We start from the raw sequence: 23001 nt of genomic DNA, 5'->3' as shown, positions 1-23001 counted from the left end.
TTCTGAATTATCATAACCTGGAAACGCGGTAGACAGCAAGCGCAAACATTCAGCGTGCCAGTGGAATGCGCCAAAGTATATCATTTGTAAAGTCATAAAGACCACGCCTTGTTCGAAAAATCGGACATTAAAAAAAAAAAAAAAACTGTTAGGAAAAAGAAAGTATTTTCTGGGTCCATGTTATTATTTTATTATTTTTAATTTTTTTTGCTCATTCTATCAGCTTCAGTGAGTAAAAATAGTACTTTTGACTAAAGGAAACAACGCCATTCTCAAAGCTGAACTTTTTTTTCCTTTTTTAAGACACTGTAAAGTAATAAAGGTAGATTATATTTGTAAAAAAGCAGTCGAAAACTATGTACTATGGAATAATTAAAACGGCAAAACGTGCATTAAATTCAAATAAAGTATTAAAATAGAATTAAATTAAATTTGTTAAGATGAAAAAATAGTTCAATTTGTTAAAACCTGGTTGCTGGTTAAACTAAACATTTATATCAATCTCTTCCTCGTCATTACAATTTTCATCGACCACATGGTCCTCAGAGCTTTTCTATGACACGTTTGCCGAACAAAGCTGTGAATGTACTCTAACGGTAACAAAATTTGTCTCTTCCATGAATCATACAAAAAAAAAGAAGAAGAAAAGAAAAAAGCCTGTCACCAGCAGATGTTTTGTCACTTTTCGAAGAACAACAAGGAAGTAATCGGAGATTTTGGATATGTGCTCCTTTGAAAAAAAAAAAGTTTTTGTTCAACAGATTTCGTCAGGATATGTTTGTTTGAAATGACCTGAAAAAATTGCAAGGGACGGATTTGTTAACTTTTGATTGAAAAGCCTAACTTTACCCTCTAATAAACTATGGATTTGTTCCGGTTTTAATTCTAGAGACTAGTTGATTTGATTGAGTTCATCTGAAAAATATAGAAAAACGATTTTTTTTTAAAGGTATATGTTTTCCTTTTATTAGGCCAATTCGCCATTTTTCATTAAACCGCTGACAAAGTACGAAATTGGAGTCAATTGAGCCATAAATAAGCGATACATCAGGTCCTGAACCTAAGGTTGACCTTATTTGGTGCACCTACCTTATTTCATTAGATATCATTAATGACTTGTATGTAGGGTAGACCGACCAGTGAATGAACAGTTAAGCACAATTTCATTTTTTTTTTAAATCCTAGTAATTTTCAATTCTATACTATACAGATCGTGATAGCTAAAACATTTTAATTGATCTATGTAAATATCTCTAAAAAATCTCGGGAACTTAAATGGTACCGCTTCCGACTTTTTTAGGTGTTTAAAGAAAAAATGGCACAACGACCCTGTGAATGAACACCTCGAACCAGTAAATGAACACAAATTGGTCCAGTGAATGAACATGATAAATTTTGATTCAAAAAGAAACTAAGTTTCTTTGAAACCTATCTATCTATATAACTATCTGTATCTATTTATCTATCTATCTATTTATATAACTATCTATATCTATCTTTTTATGTCTCAATCCATCTATCAATATACTTTTCTATCTATTTTTCTATCTATCTATCTATCTATCTATCTATATTTAAATGAACTTATCTATCTATGTACTTATCTATATATCTATCTACTTATATATATATATATATATATATATATATATATATATATATATATATATATATATATATATATATATATATATATATCTACTTATCTATCTATCTCTATGTCTATTTACCTATTTATCAATGTACTTATCTATTTTTCTATCTATCTACTTATCTATCTATATATATATACTTATCTATATATCTATATATCTACTTATCTATATATCTATATATTTATCTATCTATTTGTCTACCTACCTAACTATCTACCAATTTATCTGTCTGTACATCTAAATATCTACCAATCTATTATTCTAATCAATCTATTTATCTATCTATCTACCTGCTTTTTTACCTGTCTATCTATCTACCTGTCTATCTATCTATCTCTATATCAGTCTCTCTACCTAGCTATCTATCTCTATATTTATCTACCTATATATCTATTTACCTCTTATTTTTTATATATCTATCTCTATATCTTCCTCTATCTATTTATCTATCTATCTATATACAAACATACATACATACATATCTACCTACCTATTCTCTCTCTTTGTATATATATTTCTATTTCTCTATCTCTCTATCTACCTGTCTATCTATCAAGAGAGAGAAAGATATAGAAAGATAGATATAGGTAGGTAGGTTAATATACAAATAGAGATATAGATATAGATAAAAGATAAAACTCAGTAAAAAGTGCATTGTTTGCAAAGACAAAAAGAAAGAAATTATGAAATATACAATCAAATACATAAATAAATAAGCATATAAAACTATGCATTACAAAAAAGTACGAAAATGAAAATATCTCAAAGAAACTTCAAATTTCTTTTTAAATCAAAAGAAATTTTGCCATTGTTCATTCACTTGGTTTTCGCAATGTTTCGTACCCAGTGACTGAACACCCCTCTACCTGAACATCTACGCATTCTGCATTGACTGAAACAATTTAAATCCATAGCCTCAATATGTATACTTAATTTTTCTTTCGTAGAGTTAAAAAATAAAATTTATTGGTAAAAATAATATGTATCAAAATAATTGCTAGCACGAAACCAGCCTTATTATTTTGAAAGAGAGAAAGAACGATTCACGGCAGTAAAAATTTCAAATATTTTCCAGGAGAAAAATACGTATCCAAAGACACCAATTAGGTGTCAGATAGCTTAGAATATCAATAAAGAACGCTTTTGTAGTGAATTAATTCAGAAAAATTTTTTTGGAAGCTTATTTTTTTTTTTTTTTTTAAATGACGCGCTGTTCATTCACTGGGTGGTGTTCACTCACTGGTCGGTCTACCCTATACACTCTCTTCTGACTCAGATCTTCGGAAATCTGAATCAGTTCAGCAAGTTGCAATAAACTTTTAAAAACTAAATAACCGACGGTCTAAACATTCTCAAAAGTTTTGACATTTTACAACTCAGGGCATTACTCGAGACAGCGCTTTGAACCCGGACGGTCCGGGCTTATCTCGGAATTGTGATAAGCATGAACCTATTGGCGACATTAAAATCATTGATGGTGTCTAATTATTGGGGGGGGGGGGAGGGGGACTGGAAAAAGCATCACGGTTTTGCTTCAGGTCTTCATATTTTGTTTTGGAGGTTAAACCAAAAGTGGTATTGCACAACTCACTAAATGAATACGCCCACCCACAGCCCTTGGACAAACATAAATTTTTTCAGTTTTCTTTTGAGCAATCACGATTGCTTATTGTTCTCATTTGACCGTCTTTGGTGTCCGTGCCTTTTTGAGCCCCCACCGTCACCTGCAGGTGCGACTCGGTCTCCCGGTAGCCGCTCCTGGTCGGTGCCGTCCTACACACATGCACGCTCCTATACATACGCACTCACACACATACACACAGGGCCTTTACACACATACTCACAGGTCTACGCACACACAAAAGCCTACACATACACAACTAATATACACGTCTCCGTTTAAGAGGAGAGGTAGATTTGGAGGGACAAGAGCCGTGTCTAGAAACAAGTGAGTAGGGTAGTAACCAATGGGTAGGGTCCTGTTGCAACTCGTGATTGCGAAAAACATAATTTGAATTCAAAATTTCAGAATTCAAATTAATTTTTCCTTTTTTTTTGAAACTGTATTGAGTAGTGGTGCTTTACCGACGATTCGTGGACCACATGCGGCCCTTAGACCCCAAGTCACGTGACTCAACAACGACGGATGGTTAGCATGTTTTGCGTGAAACAAGCGAAAGGAACTTGATTTCTTCCAATGCGTTGCTTTAAAATCTGTCACGTGACTTGCAGATAAACGGCAGTATTTGCAGAAATGGGTTTTCGAGACATTTGAAGAAACGCGGTTCGGTTTCAGTATTAATGATGGGAAAATGTTGGAATTAGACGTTTTTTTTTCGTGTTTTTTTTTCAGCAGAAAGCAAACAAGCAAGCTTGTACAATACCCGTGTAGCTCTTGTTTTGTTAAATGATGTAAATCGAAAATCACTATTAATCGCCATGTCCACCTTTTGAGCCAAATATTCAAAAATTGATTTCTAGAAAATAGATGCAGTCAACAAAATAAGTAAAAAGTAATGATAACAACAATTCCTAATTTGCATGTTTTTTCCTTCTCCATACTTTATGGTAGGAGGGGACCGACGACCAAACTGATATAAGCCTAACCTTGACTCTCAGCGGCCCTGTTGTGTAGTGTTGATTCTTTCCTGAATCTTTTCTATGAATAAATTTTTCCAAGGTTCGTCCTTTTTCGACTATTCCAATAAGAAAAATCTCGATCCCGAATTAGAAGCTTAAACTCTGATATTAAAACACCTGCTGCGGTATTCCCTGCGTTGGTTGTTTATTTAACTGTTCTCTTACCTGCAAACCGTTTTCACTCTTGGTAGGATGAAGGCTGACTGGTTGGAAGATATGTGCGTCGGTTTTCTGTTTTCCTCTGGAAGCGGTGGAGAGTGAATGACATGGAGGCGGCAGTGAAAATATGATATTTTTGCAGACAATTTTTAATATTTTAAAAGGATAGTTTAACATATTACAACGGGAATAATTTACTAATTTAATAATACATTTTATGCTCTTTAATTACTATTGTACTTTCTTATTTCCTCCATTCGTTCTCAAAGTTCTTTGAAAATTTCTTTACTACATCCGTCTTATCTTAATTTGTTATGTATTTATGAATACGCCTTTTATTTACAGTTGGTTTTCGGTCTCTGTGATGTCATTGAGACCGCAAAACGAAATGTTGCAGTTATCATAATTTGTTTATATCACTCCAAAGTATATATCCCTTAAGAGAGAGGGGGGAGAAATAAAGAGAAAAAAGGGAGAGAAACATAAACAGAAACTGAGGAATATCTTTTAAACGAGCTGATGTGTGCATCACATGACTTCCTTTTACGTCAATAGCACCTTAAAGTAAGCAAGGAAACAATAAATATTTTCCCTCTCGTTTCTTGCGAACCGAAGTAAAAATAGGCTTTTCACAGATTTATTTCCCCATTATTGGCAATTTTAATGTGATTCAGTGGTAACTCTTTAAATATCACTAACATTGGCCAAATTAAAACCAGATTTAAAAATTAAAAAAAAAAAAACAGTCGCCAAATTTTTCGCCAAGTTGGTGACAAAACTTGGCGATATATCGCCAAGTGTTTCACAAATTATATTACCACTTGAGTTTGCATTGAAATTAACTATGGTTTCCCTCCAAAAAGGTGTAAAAGACCCCTTAGAAACATCCGAATGCAACCAAAAGGGAAAGTGCGCAACTAGATCCCACTAGGAGTCTACGTACCAAATTTCAACTTTCTAGGACGTACCGTTTTTGAGTTATATACAAACGCACATACGTACATACACACATACACATATATGCACATACGCACATACATACGTACATCACGAGAAAACTCGTGGTAATCAACTCGGGGATCGTCAAAATGGATATTTCGGGTGTCTGTACGTTCCTAGGCATATATCCACGTGTGGTTGGGTCGAAAAAAAAAACAAAAAACGCACCATTCATTCGAGGGTGAGCAAAATGGAAATTAAGGCCGAGTTTTGAGTGAAATTTTTTTCGCGGATACAATACTTCCTTTTTTGTAAAAGGAAGTAAAAATGAAATTAGGTTCATTAAAGTTGTCCATAACCTTAAATTGACTTTTAAAATATTTATCTCGTTGTGCCAAAAGAACGGCTTAAGATCAGATTAAAAATCTTCGAGAACTTAGTATACAATAACTTTCACATTGATTTAATACATCCCAAAACAAGTTTAGTCAACTAAAGTTTACTTTCGATTTTGATTTGTTAATGTAATAATAAACCATTTTAATTAAACCTTAATAACTAAGTTCTTAAACTGATGTAAGTATACCTAAGTATATATTTTTGTAATAATTTAGAGTTTTTAATTAACCTTAATAACTCAGTTCTTAAATTAATGTAAGTATACCTAAGTAGTTTTGAGTCGGTGCCAAACAAGCAAATTAATTATTTTTGTAAAGCGTGAGGCGCAGCGGTGGCGTATGGCGACACGCCACTTCGCCGGAAAATGCCGAGCGTTCACGAAGTTAAACCCGAACGTCGTCGAGTGGTCTCGAAGAAGCACGTGTCGAGTATTTGGCTGCTACTGAGCTTTTGCCTCATATACAACAGTCAAAATGTTTATATCATTGTTCATCATACTGAAGAAGGATTTCTCATCTTGTTAAAAGCTCAAATAAATGGTTTTGTGGGTCATAGTATTATTCAGCGTAAGTATGGCATAACAACTGTAGCCGTTAATTGCATACATGATCCTGAAGATTTTTCTCACTGGTTGTTTGCCTCTCTCGTGCGAGGTCCCAAAGGTTTCAAAGCTCCAACGAGAGGTACTTTTTGTTGTATACGATCTACTAGTATCCATGATTTAATGATGGCGTGTGGAGGGAGCATTTTTTGAAACATTTATGTTTATCGCCGGACATTTCACATTACATTGCTAATTTTATTTGGTTATTTCTTTAAATTTAGGTAATTTAGGGATCTTTGTTTATTTATTGTTTGGCACCGACTCAAAACTACTTAGGTATACTTACATTAATTTAAGAACTGAGTTATTAAGGTTAATTAAAAACTCTAAATTATTACAAAAATATATACTTAGGTATACTTACATCAGTTTAAGAACTTAGTTATTAAGGTTTAATTAAAATGGTTTATTATTTTTTGCTTTTCAGTTTTTTCGGCGGTTCAATTTTTTTGTTAAAAAGTTTTTATTTTATAATTTTTTGTGGCTATAAGCTACTAATGTGGCTATAATCTGTATGCTTATATTTTTGATTACTTTTAAAATAGCTACCTACCTTACTTTATCTATTAACATATATATATAATCGTATTTTAACAATTATCTGTTGTGTTACATAAATAATTTTAAAAAAGCAGGCTTTATATACTAACATGGGTAGGCCTACAAAAAATGCTGCTCGGATGAGGAAAAGATGTTTAGAAGAATCTATTAATGAGAAAGAAAAAAGGTTGGAAGCAAACAGAAAGATAATTACATTAACACGTTCACAGGAGAGTTTAGGTCAGCGCGAGGAAAGACTGTCGAGAATGAGAAGCTACAATAACGATAGGTTATTGCAAGAAGGTGATAAGCAGCGCGCTCGTCGTTTAGATATGATAAGAGAGCGACTTTCAAATGAGAGTGAAGAGCAACGCGCTCATCGTTTAGATCTGATAAGAGAGCGACTTTCAAATGAGAGTGAAGAGCAACGCGCTCATCGTTTAGATCTGATAAGAGAGCGAGTTTCAAATGAAATTGAGGACGAACGTATGCTGCGTTTGGATGCTGCTCGTAACCGTTCAGCAATGGTGGTACTTCACGAATCTTCCGAGGAGAGAACTAATCGTCTGAGCGCCATGCGACAAGCAGCTCGCGAGCGAAGAAACCAGTGTAACGCAGAAAACTTTAAGAAATCAATTAATGTTTATGCTGACTTGTCGTGTTCAATATGCAAAAAAAATTTGTATCCTCAGCAACGTAGGAAATTGCAAACTAAAAATTTAGGCTCTATTTTGCCTAACGAACTGGTAGCTTTAGGTAATATAATTACTTGTTCACGATGCTCAAACAATATTAAAAAACATAAAACTCCACCCCAGGCCTATTGGAACAAAATGTCGGTAGCTGCAATACCTACAGAAATTGATGAGTTATCGGAAATTGAGAAACGTTTTATTTGCAGAGTAGTGCCATTTCTCTTAAAATAATAAAAGTTCAAAATCGTTTGAGTCAAGACTGGTGCAAAGGGCAGGCAATCCTTTTTGCTCAGGATGTGGTCGAGCTGGCGGAACAACTTCCGCTTGAACCTAATCAAACTGGATTAGTGCTCGTAGTAGAAAGTCGTGAAAATTTAGAACATTCTAGGGAGTTTCAAATTAATATAGGTAAACTTCAAGTGGCATTGCAGTGGCTCCTAAAGAATAATGCACTGTATAAAGATGTTCGTGTGCATTTTCCTACTGTGATCGATATTTCTACGATAACACAAATTGCTGACGAACCCGCACATGTTCATGACAGTGAAGAACCAATTGTTGAACGGTCAACTATTAATAAAAATAACTATACTGTCTTGCAAAACAATGTATCTATACTACATGGGTCCTTTCATCAGGGCAATGAACGATTTAGTCCACAGTCACGTGGTCGACAATGCACAGGGATTGCAACTGTTGCTATTGTGGCATTTTCTTTGATCAATCCTAATGATTGGTGCAAAAGTGACATAGATTATATGTTACTAGTAGGAGATAAGTATTATAGAGACTGTATTGCGGCTCGGGTTAACCCCAATCCTGAAGAAGCACACATAGATTATTTGGCTGCAACTGAGCTTTTACCAAGTATCATATACAATAATCGAAAAGTTCATATCAATATTCTTCATGAATCATCATTTAATGGTCACGCAGACAACGACAATAGTGGAGAAGGATTTCCGAATTTGTTAAACGCTCTAATAAATGTATTTAGGGATCATAGTTATGCCATACTTACTATGAATAATACAACTGTAGCCGTCCATTGCAGACCAGATCCTGGAGGTTTTTCTTACTGGTTGTTTGACTCCCACGCGCGAGGTCTAAAAGGTTTCAAAGCTCCAACGAGAGGTACTTCATGTTGTATACGATTTACTAGTATCCATGAACTGCATAATATCGTGCGTAGAAATTTGATCATTAAAAACACATCTGTAAGTGTGTTAACTGGGAATGTTTTTTCACTGACACCAATTACGATAACACCCGAAAATACACAGAACAGTTAAATCAAGGTAAAGAAACATCTTCAGTTCTTCAAAAACAACGCCAATCATTTAATTGTCATCAGCCGCAAATAATGCATACATCTAAAATCGTGCAACATAGTATGTCACCATCACTAAACTTCGCCCTATTTTTTCATACAAATCCTGAATATAAAAAATGTTTGACGACTGGCACTGAAAACTAACCCTAATCACAAGTACCAGAGATTGAGAGGTCTACACTGCCGTGTGCAGGTAAAGGGCTATAACTGCAATTTTATCTTTTTTTTTTTTTTTGCATTTTGTCATCATTGTTTGTACGTTAGCTTTGTTGTACAAACTAACTTATTTGGTTTCCGCTAAAAAAATATAATTCCAACATTTCCCAGTTGATAGTACTGAATCCAGCGCACAATTCTTCAAATATCTCGAAAACTCATTTCTGCAGATACTGTCGTTTACCTGCTCAAGACAGTACACACGAGAGACATACAAGTCTGCATCTCATTCATCGTGAGGTTTTTTTTTTTTTTGTTATACCCAATTCAGCATCAAAAAATCTTAGAGTGAACTACTAATCGCCCCCCTTTCCCCACCCTTAGGGTAGGATTTTTTCCCTCAAATTTATATAGGAACAACTTCAGGCTATACCCTTTCCAATAAAAAAAAGAATATTCTAAATCGGACTATTCTGTAAAAAGTTATGTGTGGTCATATATAAAAAAATCTGTGAGTGAACAACAAATCTCCCCCTTTTCCCACCCTTAGGGTAGGAATTTTTTCTCCAAATTTATATGAGACCAACTTCAGGGTATAACCTTTCCAATAAAAAAAGAATTATCAAAATCGGACTATTTTGTAAAAAGTTATGTGTGGTCATACATTAAAAATCTGTGAGTGAACAACAAATCAACCCCCTTTTCCCACCCTTAGGGTAGGAATTTTTTTTCAAAATTTTTATGGGACCACCTTCGGGGTATACCCTTTCCAATAAAAAAAGAATTATCAAAATCAGACTGTTCTGTAAAAAGTTATGCGTGGTCATACATTAAAAAAAAATATATATACGTGTCGAATTGAGAACCTCCTCCGTTTTTTCGTCGGTTAAAATACTTAAGATTTAAATAAGTGTAAAGGCAATGTTTATTTCTGTACCTCAGAGCCAGAAGGACGTAAGTCACAAAGTGATAATTTTACAGAAGAGAAGGAAAACTTTTTACTGGGGCATGAAGATGATGGAACGCGCGCTCTTTTAACCCTGGTAAAAAATTGAAAAGTTTTTTTTTTTTTTTTTTTTTGAAATAATCACTTTCACGTGGTTCGACGCGGAATAGACTTCTACATACATTGCGAATTAAACGGAAAATTGCCATTTTTGGATTTACGTCAGCCTGGCTATGAGATACAGGTTTAAGTTTTGTAATTGATTAAACTTTTGTTTACTTTCATAATTTCACGTGCATATCATTTTATTTTACATGTGTGAATGCGAACTGCTGATTGAGTTTTAAAAAAACCAAAATAATTTATAAATTGTAATGACGTTATTGCAAAATTCATTCAGAAATACGTAACCTTTTTGCTTGCTGATCAGTAGTAGACAAAAGTGAATGAAGGGAAGCACAACAATATGTAGTTCTTCCTTAAAAAAAGAGCGAAAAATAGTTAAAGTGAATAATTTTATGACGAATATAATTCATTTTTACTATAATAAAATAGTGATTTTTATTTATGACTAATTTTATTTTATATTCATTTTAATGAAATTATTAAAATAAGAAATAATTTTTGCGAAACCTAAGATTGAGCTCATAAATTTCCCCAGTATGTAGGCAAGAAAACCCAAGTTTAGACTCATACAATTCCCAAGATGTAGGCAAGAAAACTCAAGATCAAGCTGATAAAATTCTCAACATGTGGGCAAGAAAACCCAAGATTAGGCTCATAAAATTCCCACGATGTAGGTAAGAAAACCCAAGATCAGGTTCAAAAAATTCTCAAGGTTATACAAGAAAACCCGAGTGTTGACTCATAAAATTTCTAAAATGTAGATAAGAAAAACCAAGATCATGTAAATAATAATCCTTAAATTTATTCCTTTTCTGTAATTACTACTATTTTAGTTGATCAAACACTTTATCTCAAAAATGATATATTAAGAAAACTTGTTATATTTACAAAAAAAAAAAAAAGATTTCTGAATATTTATTTTTTTGGGGACAGCTTCAAAAAGTGGGGCAAAAACTATCTACTTTCATCATTCGGGGTCAGGGAAGAGGTTTCATATGTCCTCCCCGACTTTGAAGTATAAATGTTTTTACAGATAAGCGTGATTGGTTTTTTGTTTTCCAATAAAATTTTCATTGAGCATATATCCCCCCCCCCCCTGCAGAAATTCGAAATGACGGGCCTGCGTTTAATCGTCAAAGCATTGAATAAATACAATTCATAAAATTTAAAAAACTTAATAAATGGTATTGCGAGTGCCTTCTTTATCAATTAACCCCAAAACAGGGAGAATTTCGAACTAAATCCCCAAAACCCAAGATCTCTATAAAACCCCCAAGATTTGGCGTCTGCTTCAGACTAATAAGAGTATAGTAAACATTTCGTCTTTTTTAAGAAATTCTTCAGAAAATAATTGGTTATTTTGATCGTCTTCCTTTTGCTGGTTTTGATGCGTCAGATTTCAGTGTCTGTCTCCTGACATTTTATCTGGAAGAAATGAATCCCTGTGTCAACACAGATGTCATTTAATATGCGCTCAACACATTCGAGGACTGCAGGTGCCGTAACAACAGATACATTTTTGACGTTCATTCATGCCAGACGGTGAGCTACTGCGCACTCTCCGTACTTTACTCATCGTGAGTAAAACCATCGCCGAATGTCAGACCGCGGCAGCTGACATTTATGGCCATTGTGTCAAAAGAATGAAAGCCGCCTTCGAATATTTTCTTCAACCACATCATTTTCGTTTCTTTGCGTCATGAAATATTTTTCTGCAACTCAGCTCACTAGAAATTTTAATTTTAGTGCAATTTTTCGTTTTTTACTATCTTACAGGATGTTTTGTTTTTCTTTCGTGTTGCACAAGCACATTTAATTGGTTGTGTTTTGAACTAGGAATAGAAAAATAAAATTTCAGTATTTTTGTCCAAAAAAAAAAACTTTTATGGAACGTTCACACAATTCGCTGCCAGTAATTTAATTGAAAATAATCAAATTGTAAAAACTGACAAGTTTTTCACATTAAAAAAAAAAGTCAGTATTTTTCTTTCTTGGTATTTGCGTCAGATTTTGATATATATATATATATATACATTGTTAAATTTCAGCTCTGGTATACATGACGACAATTTTATCACTCTATCTGGGATATGTTTTACATGCATTCCTATTCACAAACTGAACTATGATAATATTAGTAGCTCAATTAATTCATTACGAAAGTGATGAATATATCAACATTAAAAAATAATTATAATAATTATACTACTACACAAGACAAATTGGAATAGGAATAAAACTGACTGAAAAAAAAAAGAAATAATAATAATTTAATAATTCCACTAATTGGATCGCCTCCTTTTTTTTCTCCCCCCTTCCCCTCCAAGTTACATCACACACAGATATGAATTTGCGTCAGAATATGCTTCAAATGGAGAAATAAAAAGTTGTAGTACAAAATTCCTCGAGGAGGTGTCCAGGCTAAAAGTGACATGTTACTTGAAAACATAAATAAATGCCAACAGAAGTTGATTTTAATTTTACATAGGCAATCATACATACAAAAAAATTAGTTAGATGACGAGAAACCATCTTTAAAACAGAAGAGAATAACTTGAATTTTTTCATATGAATTTATTTTCAAATTCAAGGGAAGTTTCTGAACCGGGACCACCTCTTTTCCTACGATACTTGATCAATACAACCAGGGGTGCCCACCCCCAAGGGCGCATCCCCTCAATATCGCGGAGACCCCCAAAGCAAGAGCCCTCCTAAAATGAGAAAAATACCCCTCAACCTCCCTAAAAATTTCAATGACGAGTCTGCGCCATGATCCCCCCCCCCTCCAAGGTGGGCATCCCTGATACAACCATCCATGTAATACAATAACAATAATTAATGCAAGACCTAATATTTACACTTCAAATTTAAAAAAAAAAAAAGTTGATATCAGACCTCAACTTTTAGTTAGCTAAAATCCCTAAACAGTTTTTTTTTTTTTTTTGAAATCAATTTAAAATACAACCGAATTCTCTAAATCGGAGACAGGCCAAATGGCCAAACATGTCCGCGGTTTGCGGCTATTGTGTTTAAGTTTCGCTAGGTCATGTGATCTCAAACGTCACGGGATGCTGTTCGCTTCGGGGGATTTTTGTACTCAGCTTCATTCATTCATAGGATAGCATTCTCACCGGCGGGAACAGGCGAAATCTCGAAAAAAGAAGCATCTGTTCCCTCTCTCTCTCCACTCCTTGCGATTTTCTTCTTATTCTGTGAACGTATTTTTGATTCGGTTTCAGTTAATACCACCGGTTTCTGCATCTCTCGAAAGATAACTACAACTTTTGTATTTGGAATTCTGTGAACTTATTCTTCTGATTTTGGAATTTGATTTTTGGATAGTTTCGCAGATTGTTGACGATATTGTCATTTATAGAAATAAGAAATGATAGTTTTCTTGGAGTTATTGTGCAAGTGATAAGTTGGTCTACCAAAGAATTTTTGTGTGTTCAAGAAGGAAAAGGGGCTTTGTGTTTCTGAAACACATTAATGCCCAGGACAATCATGTTTGGTGATAAACATGCCGCCGCTGAATCTTACTTTCCCAAGGACATGAACTTTAAACTCAAGATTTACTTTTTTATGTTCCTATGTTTGACGAAGTCTGGTGAGTAATTATTTTTATTTTGCTAAAATCTTAAAGGTTCTACTTAATTTCATTCAATGTTTATTTTAAATGAAAATAACTTTCACAGAAAACGTTTTGCATTTAAAAATTGTTTTAGTTTTGTTTTTCTCGAAAAATTAAATATTCTCATTAAATTTATTTTGAGAGTAGAGAAGTACCTAATTTGGTGAGAAGGTGTATTTATGGAAACGCGTATCCTTATGTACCTACATAAAGTTAAATGTCACATTTGTTTAATGTGCAAACGTTTGTTATGTGAGTTCAGATATCTCTCTCCTTCTCTCTTTTTAAATGTTTCACTTTTTTTTTCTTCTTCTTCCTTTTGTCTTCTTGTTTTCCTTCTTTTTTCCTTTTTCTTTCTTTCTTTTTTCCTTTTCATTTTTTTTTCTTTTATTCCTTTCTTTTTCTTCTCTTTTTCTTTTTTTTCTTTGTATTGAAATTATTGCTGTACGATTCAAAGCTCCAAAGCTCAGACTTTTTAAAACTAATTCTTGCAATAATTTAATAGCTAAGCAAAATCCTACAGTCACGGGATTTTTCCCATTGAAGTAATTTTCTGGATTTTGTGCTTATTTTCTCAGTACCATTCGTGTTGTTGATGACCACCAATGAACATTTTCTTCTTTTCATGAACAGTTTAAAAAGCAGTTTTTGACTTTTAAAAGTGTAAATGCATGCACATAAGTATCTTTTAAAACTACATCAAATTATTACTTAAAATACACACAAGTTGTATCCAGTAAAAGTTTTAACTTCCGTATTTGAATCTTGAAAAATAAGAAATGGGTATGTGTGAGAGCAAAAATACGAAACCCCAATATAAAATTTTTAAAAAAAAAGAAAGAAAAAGAAAGAAAGAGGTGGTAAGAAAAGAAGGAAAATGATCAAAATATTTCTTTTTAAGTTTTAATAGTTAAGAATATTCTTTTTAGAATAATCGTTTCTCTTAGCATCCTTAATTCGAAGTCTCTATCCCAATGAAATCCAGGAAATTTTCAGGGCTGAAACTTATATTTGATAAATTAATACGTTATATTATTGTGTGCTTATGTTAATATATTGAAGGAGATTTTGCCTATTCCTAATCCTGTCACTGGGTCCCTTTTTTTCGAAATTTAGTAAATAAAAATAGAATTAACTAATTCAGAGGAGCCAAAAGAAGCCAAACGTTAGGTGAGCTGTTGTTGCATGAGAAAAAAAAATAGTTTAAGATGTCTAAATACATTAAAACGCTTAGAAAATTGAATTAACCTGAGAGCGATATCTTAAGCATGTCTGTGACTAGTGCCATTACCGTAGGTCTTAATTTCTAACGAAGAACAGTTACAAGAATCCCAACTAAGTCAGAAGCACCCCCGCCCCCGAAGAGCAAAGGCATCCCCCTTAATATCATGAAAGCCCCCCCCCCCGAAGTGAAGAATACCCCTCACGCCCCCTTCCCCCCTTAAAATTTCAATGTCGCAGTCTGCGTCATGACACAACCTAGGTGGGCACCTCCGGCTGAGTCAGAACTAAATATTCATCTTAACTAGTCTATATTCACTTTAGTTTGTCAAAATTCTTAAAACAAAAAGAAAGAAATGAAAAGAAGAAAAAAGACAGCGTCTGAGCTACCGTAAGCTGTCATGCAAATTAAACTCCGATTATGTGAAAACAATGTAGTCTTGTTTACAGAGCAATCACAATGGAAAGACTTCTTAACCACTTTTTGAGTCGTTTCAATAGTCAACCTCTTGTTTCTCTTCTCGGAGAACTTGTTTCTTTTTTGGTTGGGATATCTCAATTCCAATTTTCTGTTTTCGCATTTTCTGTTTTGCCGCTTGGCTTGATATGAAATTTGTAGTAGAGTTGAGCGCCAGTCTTAGTCCGGACAAGCAGAAGTTTGGAAAATTTGAACTTTTCTAACGAAACCGATTGAAATGAAAATTTTTAATGCAGAAAATTAACGTTTCAAATAGTCTAATTTAGTAGTGAATAGATTGATTAAAGCCAACTGAATTCCTGGATATTTTTAAGGTCTCTTATGTTTCATTAAACATCAAAGAACAAATTATTAAATCTAGGAAGACCAGGGGGAGGGGAGGGTGTAAAATTTTGCTATAGAAAACATTGTTTAGATCAGTGATTCCCAACCTGGGGGCGATCACCCCCAAAGGGGCGATCGAACTTTTCTAGGGGGCGATAGGGGGGGGGGCGACCGGTATTCGGATACCTGGTAATGGGAAATTCTTGACCTTTCAAAAACTATATTTATTAAAGCAAATCGGTACACAATTCAGAAATATCTTTCAGAATACCTATGTTGTGTAATACCGAACCAAGCATATGGCGCGTCAAATCAAAGAAAGTCCTTCCCAGAAAATTAGGCATGTATAATTTACATCTCAATCAAATCTGTTCGTATAAAAAAAATCCCAAAAGCGAAAAATAATATCTTTTATTTTATTGCCGTTTTCACGAGGAAGAAAAAAAAAAATCTTGTAAGCACTATATTCAGTAAATTACCGCCCATTAGCCAGGGCTAAAGCTGTATTTCTGCTTTAGCCCTGGCTAATGGGCGGTAATTTACTGAATATACCTTGCCTCGCGTTCAATCTTCGAGTTGAACCGAACAATTGCTTCGGTCACTCGTCTGGCCTGCTAATTCTATATTAGCTACCAGTTTGTTTCGCACTCTTGGCTTCCATAAGAGGTTTTCCATCCCCAGCTCAGTCACTTTCCTATGCCGGGCTGATGAGTGCTAATAAGCACAAAACTGCAGTCCTCGGCTGGAAATGACTGAGCTGGCGGTGTACTTCGCTTGTAAGCACTGTCTGACCGTTGGCACTAGCATATCAGTTGTCATTCAGAACCTTGCAATCAGCGCATAAACCTCCTTACGTAGTTTCTATTGTTTGATTTAATTTAGTGAATTTCTGTCTAATTGTGCATGTTTCGTAGTGTGGAAGTTCGATATGAATTCGAAAAAGAAGTGCCGGCAGTATTCAGCAGAGTATTTAAAATTTGGTTTTGTCACGTCACCGCAAAATGTGCAGTTTCAGCATGGTCTTTTGTGCGATAAAACATTTTCTAGCAATGAAGCGATGAAGCCCTAGCGAATGAAAGAGCATTTGTCAAGAGTACATAGTGACAAAGTAAATAAACCTCTTAGTTATTTTCAAGTCCTCAAAACAAAAGTGATAAACGGCCAAAGGTGGGTGAATTACTAAGAAGACAAGCAACAGATCTTGACAAAGGGCTTCTTGCTTCTTACGAAGTGTCTCTTTTGATAGCAAAATGTGATAAGTTTCATACGATTGGCGAATCTCTTATTTTACAGGCTGCCAAAAAAGTTGTTGAAATTTTACTTGGTGAGGGCTCCAGTAAAAAGATAAATCAATCTCCCCCTCCCCCCCCCCGAGTAACAACACAGTTTCCAGGAGAATAGATGAAATGGCTGCTGACGTTGAGTGCAAACTCATAAATGTTTTGAAACAAAGTAAATTTGCAATACAGATTGATGAATCAACTGTGACAGATAACAGAGCTATTTTATTAGCTTACGTGAGGTTTATTGATGAGCTGAAAGAGATAACTGAAGAAATGTTGTTCGCCAGAACTTTGATTACTGATACAAAGTGATCGTCGATTTTTAAAGTGGTGAAGGATTATTTTGAAGAAAAAGAAATTCCATTGACAAATGTAAGTGCTTGCGCAGCAGATGGTGCCCCTGCTATGGCGGGTCGTCATATTGGGTTTCTTGCACACCTTGAAAAAGAAGTGCCAGAAGTGATTACCATCCATTGTGTCATTCATCGTCAACACTTGGCTGCAAAAAAATTGAGTAGTGTTTCACATGAAACCTTACAATTAGTCATTACTGGTATTAACAAGATCAAAGCTAATTCTCTCAATGATCGCCTGTTTCGAGAGCTTTGTTATGAAAATGATGAAAAATTCGAACGCTTGTTTTTTCATACGTCTGTGAGATGGCTTTCCAAAGGAAGCTGTTTGCGCCGTTTCTTCGAATTATTCGACTCTGTAGCGAGTTTCTCGACTTGCATGATCCTGCTTTAAGTGAGAATTTGAAACAGCGCAAATTAGAACTTGCGTATCTCACAGATATTTTTTGAAAAAATGATCGAAGTCAACATTAAGCTTCAAGGAAACAAGATGAACCTCATCAAGGCCAAAAGCATAATTTCAGCATTCGTTGCCAAATTCGAAATCCACAAGGCAAATATTGGCCGTAAAGAATTTATCCTGTTTCCGACTCTAAAAAAAGTTTAATCGTGGATGATGAACTTCCTGAAGAAAAAATTTTAATTTTTATTGATCACCTTGATCAGTTAAAAAAGAACATGGAATCAAGATTTGCAGATTTGATCAACTTACAAATTCCTGACTGGATTTTAGACCCATTTAGTTTTAAAGATGTGGATGAACTGGAAAACTCTTTGTAGGCAGAGTTTATGGATTTGAAATTTGATTGTGAATCAAAAATTACTTTCAGGCAATACGGTTACGAACTTGCCTGGGTGAAGCTTATGGGTACTTACCCACAACTTTGGAAAAAAGTTGAACAGCTCCTCATCTCATTCCCCTCAACATATTTAGTTGAAAGAGGATTTAGCTATGTGGTGCAGCTTCTCATGAAGCAAAGAAATAGATTCGACATCTGCCTCAAAGGGGACCTCAAATTAAATCTCACTAAAATAAAGCCAGACATCAAAGCTTTAGCGGAGTTCCATCAAGCACAAGGCAGCCATTAAAAAGGTAAAAAACAAATCTTAGCAGGTAAAATTTTAATTTTTTTCCAGATTTCAATTAAAAAAAAGTATGTTACTGGAAAATGTAGTATTCTTATTTTTGCAAAGTATGTAAATAACGTTGGTTAATTAAAGCACTTCAAATTACGTTTTTTCTTTTTTCTTTTTCCTTTTTTGGGGGGGGGGGGGGGGGAGGGGAGGGGGTTAAGAATAAAAAAATTCAGTTTTAAAGCTAATAATTGCTTTATCGTGTACTTTTTGAAGCTTTAAACTAAAATTAGGCGTTCAGTAACATTAATCTTCACTAAAATCAGCGCCATCTATTTTTTTTTAAGGGAAGAACGTCGGGGGCGATAGGTGTAATTTAACTTCCGAAAGGGGCGATGGGCCAAAAACGGTTGGGAACCACTGGTTTAGATCAACAATTTTTTAAGTAAAGATACCAGTTCAATGACACAAACACACACTAAAAAATAAAAATAAAAAAAAATCTAAATTTCTTTAAACATTTGTAAATGCTTAGCTGTTATTGATATTTATTTTTGTATGCGATATTACTCTCCAAACAGTAAAGAGAAACGATACAGACAATTAATATGGGAGGCAAAGAAAAGATGAAATAAAAGAAAAGGAAATGGGAGGGCGTGGAATTATTAGTAAAACCTGGGGCGAAATTACAGTAAAGCCACCCCCGCATGCTCCAAGACGTATGTCGAGGCGGATGACTAGAATTACCAAGCCCCCTTCAAAACTGAATAAATTTGTTTTCTTACTCATAGAAACTGCTTTTCAGTTGTCGAAAGCAGCTTTTATACGTTATTTCTGTGATTGTTTGACTCCTCCCGAAATAAAGACTAACGCCCAATCTTGCCTAAGTTTTCGTTACGCATTCATGCCCAAATCGAAAATAAAAAGTACATAACCTTATTACAAATCTCTCATTTATCCCCTCTTTTAACACTCAAATGGGTATTCGGTAAACTGCGTGAATTAAAGTACTCTATTTCAAGCAGCCAGTACCGGACATAAGGGGGGCCGGGTAAAACATATTTAGAGTCATTTTAAGGGATGTTTGCAGTGGCGTAGCGAGAAATTTTTCATGGGGGAGGGTATATAAAATTCTTTTTAATTAAGGGACGAAAAGCGCAATTTTAGACCCTTGCACGTGTCTTCATGCACAAGTTTTTGAACCTCATGGTAGGTTATGACCCCCTATCTCCCGCTTAGTTACGCCACTAGATGTTTCTAAAACAATTGAGACATCAATTACAATGGAGTGGCCCTAGATGTGTTCATTCGCTGGTAGAATTTCCTTATATTTTGTTTTGAACTGATGAATACAGGGTTTTTGCTCCGGAGGAGGGGGGACTATGGTAATGAAATTTTATTTCGTCCTCATAGCGTCTTGTAAAATTACTGAAATAAATGAAGATATTTTTAAAATTTGTTATCATTAATTCAAATTTTAAGTGCTCAAAGAAATTGAAAGAAAATATGATTGGCATTTTAAAGATCTGACAATGGTGATTCTACGTATCAAAGAAATTAAGAAACGTTGGGTCTAATTATACAAAACGACTTTTTTCTACCACGCACCACAACTCGTGTAGAAAGGCATTAGACAAAAAGATATATTTCTCATTTTGAATCACCCTTAAATTCCTCTAATTATTGTCTCCAAGTACCGTTTTAAATGTTATTTTACTATAAATGCAGGTGTTCCTAACTTGTACCAGTCTTTTTTTTTTTTCCTTCTGGAAATGAATGATGTAACAGGTTTTCAGTTTTCTTTGCAAACTGCTGTTTTCTAAGTACTTCCTGCGGGTTGAAACGAAATGAGGGTAGGAGCGGTTCTCTTCCCTGATTTTTTGGGGAGGGAACGCTTTAATGCTTCCGTTTAAACGCCAACAGCTGGGCTACGCAGCCCCCCTCCCCCTTTACTGAAGTCAAAAGTCTTCTTTCGTGAGATTAGGAGTGCGATTATATACAGTACAAACACGGATGATAATCGTCCTGAAATTATGGTAGATTTTATTTTCTTAATCCTACGTTTAGAACTACGCTTGATTCAAGAGTCAACAAAAAAAAGTTAAATTCTTCTTTTGATTCAGGCTATGTACACTTGCATGTCGCACTGCAAAACTGAGTAAATAAAAAATAACAATAACATTAAAAAGCAAACAAATGAATAAAATAACTAAATACAAATAACATAGCCTAACTAAATAAATAAGCAGAGATGTTTATCTCCCTAAAAGCAAAGCGCAACCCCCTCAACTACTACGAAAGCAATCCTAGAGGGAGAGCCCACCCCCAAAAAATGAGAGAAAATACCCCTTAAAACAATCCCCATTACAAATTTCAATGGTGCAGTCCCTGCGCCATGACTCCCCCCCCCCCCCCCAGGAATTGCAGTTTGGCACTCCTGAAATTGTAATAACCAAGAGCTATTTCTTCGGTTTAGCTTCTGAGTTGCCCTGAAATACCTTTCAGTAGAGGTACCCACTCCACCCAAGGACGTTAGTGCACTCTCCACTATATTTTAGGAGTACCCCCCCCCCCATGAACTTCCTCCTCAGAAGCACCCCCCAGTCCCAGTATTAATAGACAAACAAACCTAAACCTTTTGACAAAGGAATGAAAACGAAATTAAAGTACAGAAAATTTTCTGTCTATTCTCTGGGGTACTCTCCCTAACAGCAAGGGTGCACCCCCCCCCCCCCAAATATCGCTAAGACACCCCAGAAGCAAGAGCCTCCCAACAAGGAAAAAATTACCCCTCAAAACACCCCTCCCCCCCAAAAAAGTTTAATGGCGCAGTCTGTGCTATGATTCCTCCCCCCCCCCTTATGTGGACACCCCAGGTATTCTGAACTTAGGTCATTAAGAGATCTAAGATTCTGAACACTCTTGGAACCAAACCAAAAGTCTTCGGATTATGGAGGTACATTTATTATAGAGAAAGACTCACTGGACAATGTATACGTATTCGCTGGGACTATCAAAATGTGCTCAGAATATCGTGGTGTTCAGGCCCTAAAGAGAGGCCATGTCAGCTTAAGCGGAAACTATGGGCCCAGGTAATGGGGGGGGGGGGACTCCGAATAAGAGAAAACGTATAGATTAAGTAAAATTTTCTCTTTTGGTATTTACTGTTGTTGCACTCAAATAGAGTTAATTGTTTTCTAATTCTAAGCAGTTTTGATTTTTTTTCTTTCTCCCCCCTTTTGTTTCTTTCCTTTTACCCCTTTTCTTCTTTCTTCTTCTTCTTCTTTTTTTTTTTTTTTTTTTTGGTGGGGTGCGGAAGGGGCCCGGCGGTATAACTGAAAAGGGGCCCATCTTGGCTATCTGCGGCCCTGGTGGTGTTCACATTATGGAATGTTCGTTCAGATAGAGAGAATCTACAGTAATTTATTCGACGACAGCAGTCATGCCCTGAGAACGGGTGCAAGAAACCATTCGGTGACACATAAAGAACGATCACTTTGGTTTTCCGAATCATTCCCGGCGTCAAGAACGTCGTTTTAATATTCGAAGAACGTGCTGTTCACCCACATCCCGCGTCTGGCGATTGCCTGCAGAACAGCAATCAAAGTGAACTGCTGCTCTATTTGCGGTTGGGCATTTCACGACTTTTGGGTCTCTTTGGCGGTCAGTAGATAGATACCGCATGCTTCGGGTGTTTCCGCATAGCTTGCATTTTACACAACATTAGTGTGAAAGGGGAATATCCTTTCTTGAGGCACACCGGCAAGGAATTTATGAATTGTAATTTGCACTACGACGATGTATTTCTGGGGGTGGGAGGAGACGGGGGTGGTTTGTCCATGAACAAAAGAAGTACGATTTAAGTGTCCACTTAGACTCAAATTCGTGGTAAATCAAAATCACGTAAAGTACAATTGTAAGAGGAAAAAAAAATCTACAACAGTATAAAACGTAATTGAAACAAGTACATGCTAAAAAAGAGCGCTTTTAAACTGGTAATTTTAACTTGAACAGAGCAAATCATCGAAAACTAGCATCATCTCCAAAAAAGTTTCAAACTCTCAATAATATACTTTCTCTTTTTGCTTAGGTACAGCTTTAATGTCATTAACAATTAATAGGACTCGACCGATGCATCGGCCTGGCCGATGCATCGGCGCCGATGGTTCAGCAATTTAGCCATCGGCATCGGCATCGGCGGCCGATGCTAAATTGCAGGAAACATCGGCCCATCGGCCATAAAATACATCGAAAAGCCGATGGAATTGGCCGATGTTTTTGAAAAAAAAAAAAAAAAAAGGATCTTTGCTGTTTTACTTTTTAATACAAAGTAAAGGGAGTTATTCTTTTCATATAAAATTGTTTACTTAAATTTCAGTATGAATTTCTATTTTAGTCACCCCTGAAAGCGTTTTTAATACTGCTTTCAGATACCAAACAAGTTA

At 35.2% G+C, this 23001-nt stretch overlaps 1 protein-coding gene across 1 annotated transcript in view; it reads left to right on the top strand.

The window, feature by feature from the left end:
* The first annotated feature begins 13500 nt into the window (after nt 1-13500).
* Nucleotides 13501-23001, top strand: part of LOC129217434 (uncharacterized) — a 93706-nt gene continuing 84205 nt past the window's right edge. The window contains exon 1 of the mRNA XM_054851731.1: nt 13501-13799. Within this exon, the coding sequence (XP_054707706.1) occupies nt 13682-13799 (118 nt within the window). The 5' untranslated portion in view covers nt 13501-13681. The remainder of the gene's footprint in view (nt 13800-23001) is intronic.

This window comes from Uloborus diversus, chromosome 2 (assembly GCF_026930045.1).
Source record: "Uloborus diversus isolate 005 chromosome 2, Udiv.v.3.1, whole genome shotgun sequence".
NCBI lineage: Eukaryota > Metazoa > Arthropoda > Arachnida > Araneae > Uloboridae > Uloborus > Uloborus diversus.
The sequence above is the reverse complement of the archived record's forward strand: the minus strand, read 5'-3'. Positions and strand labels throughout refer to the sequence as shown.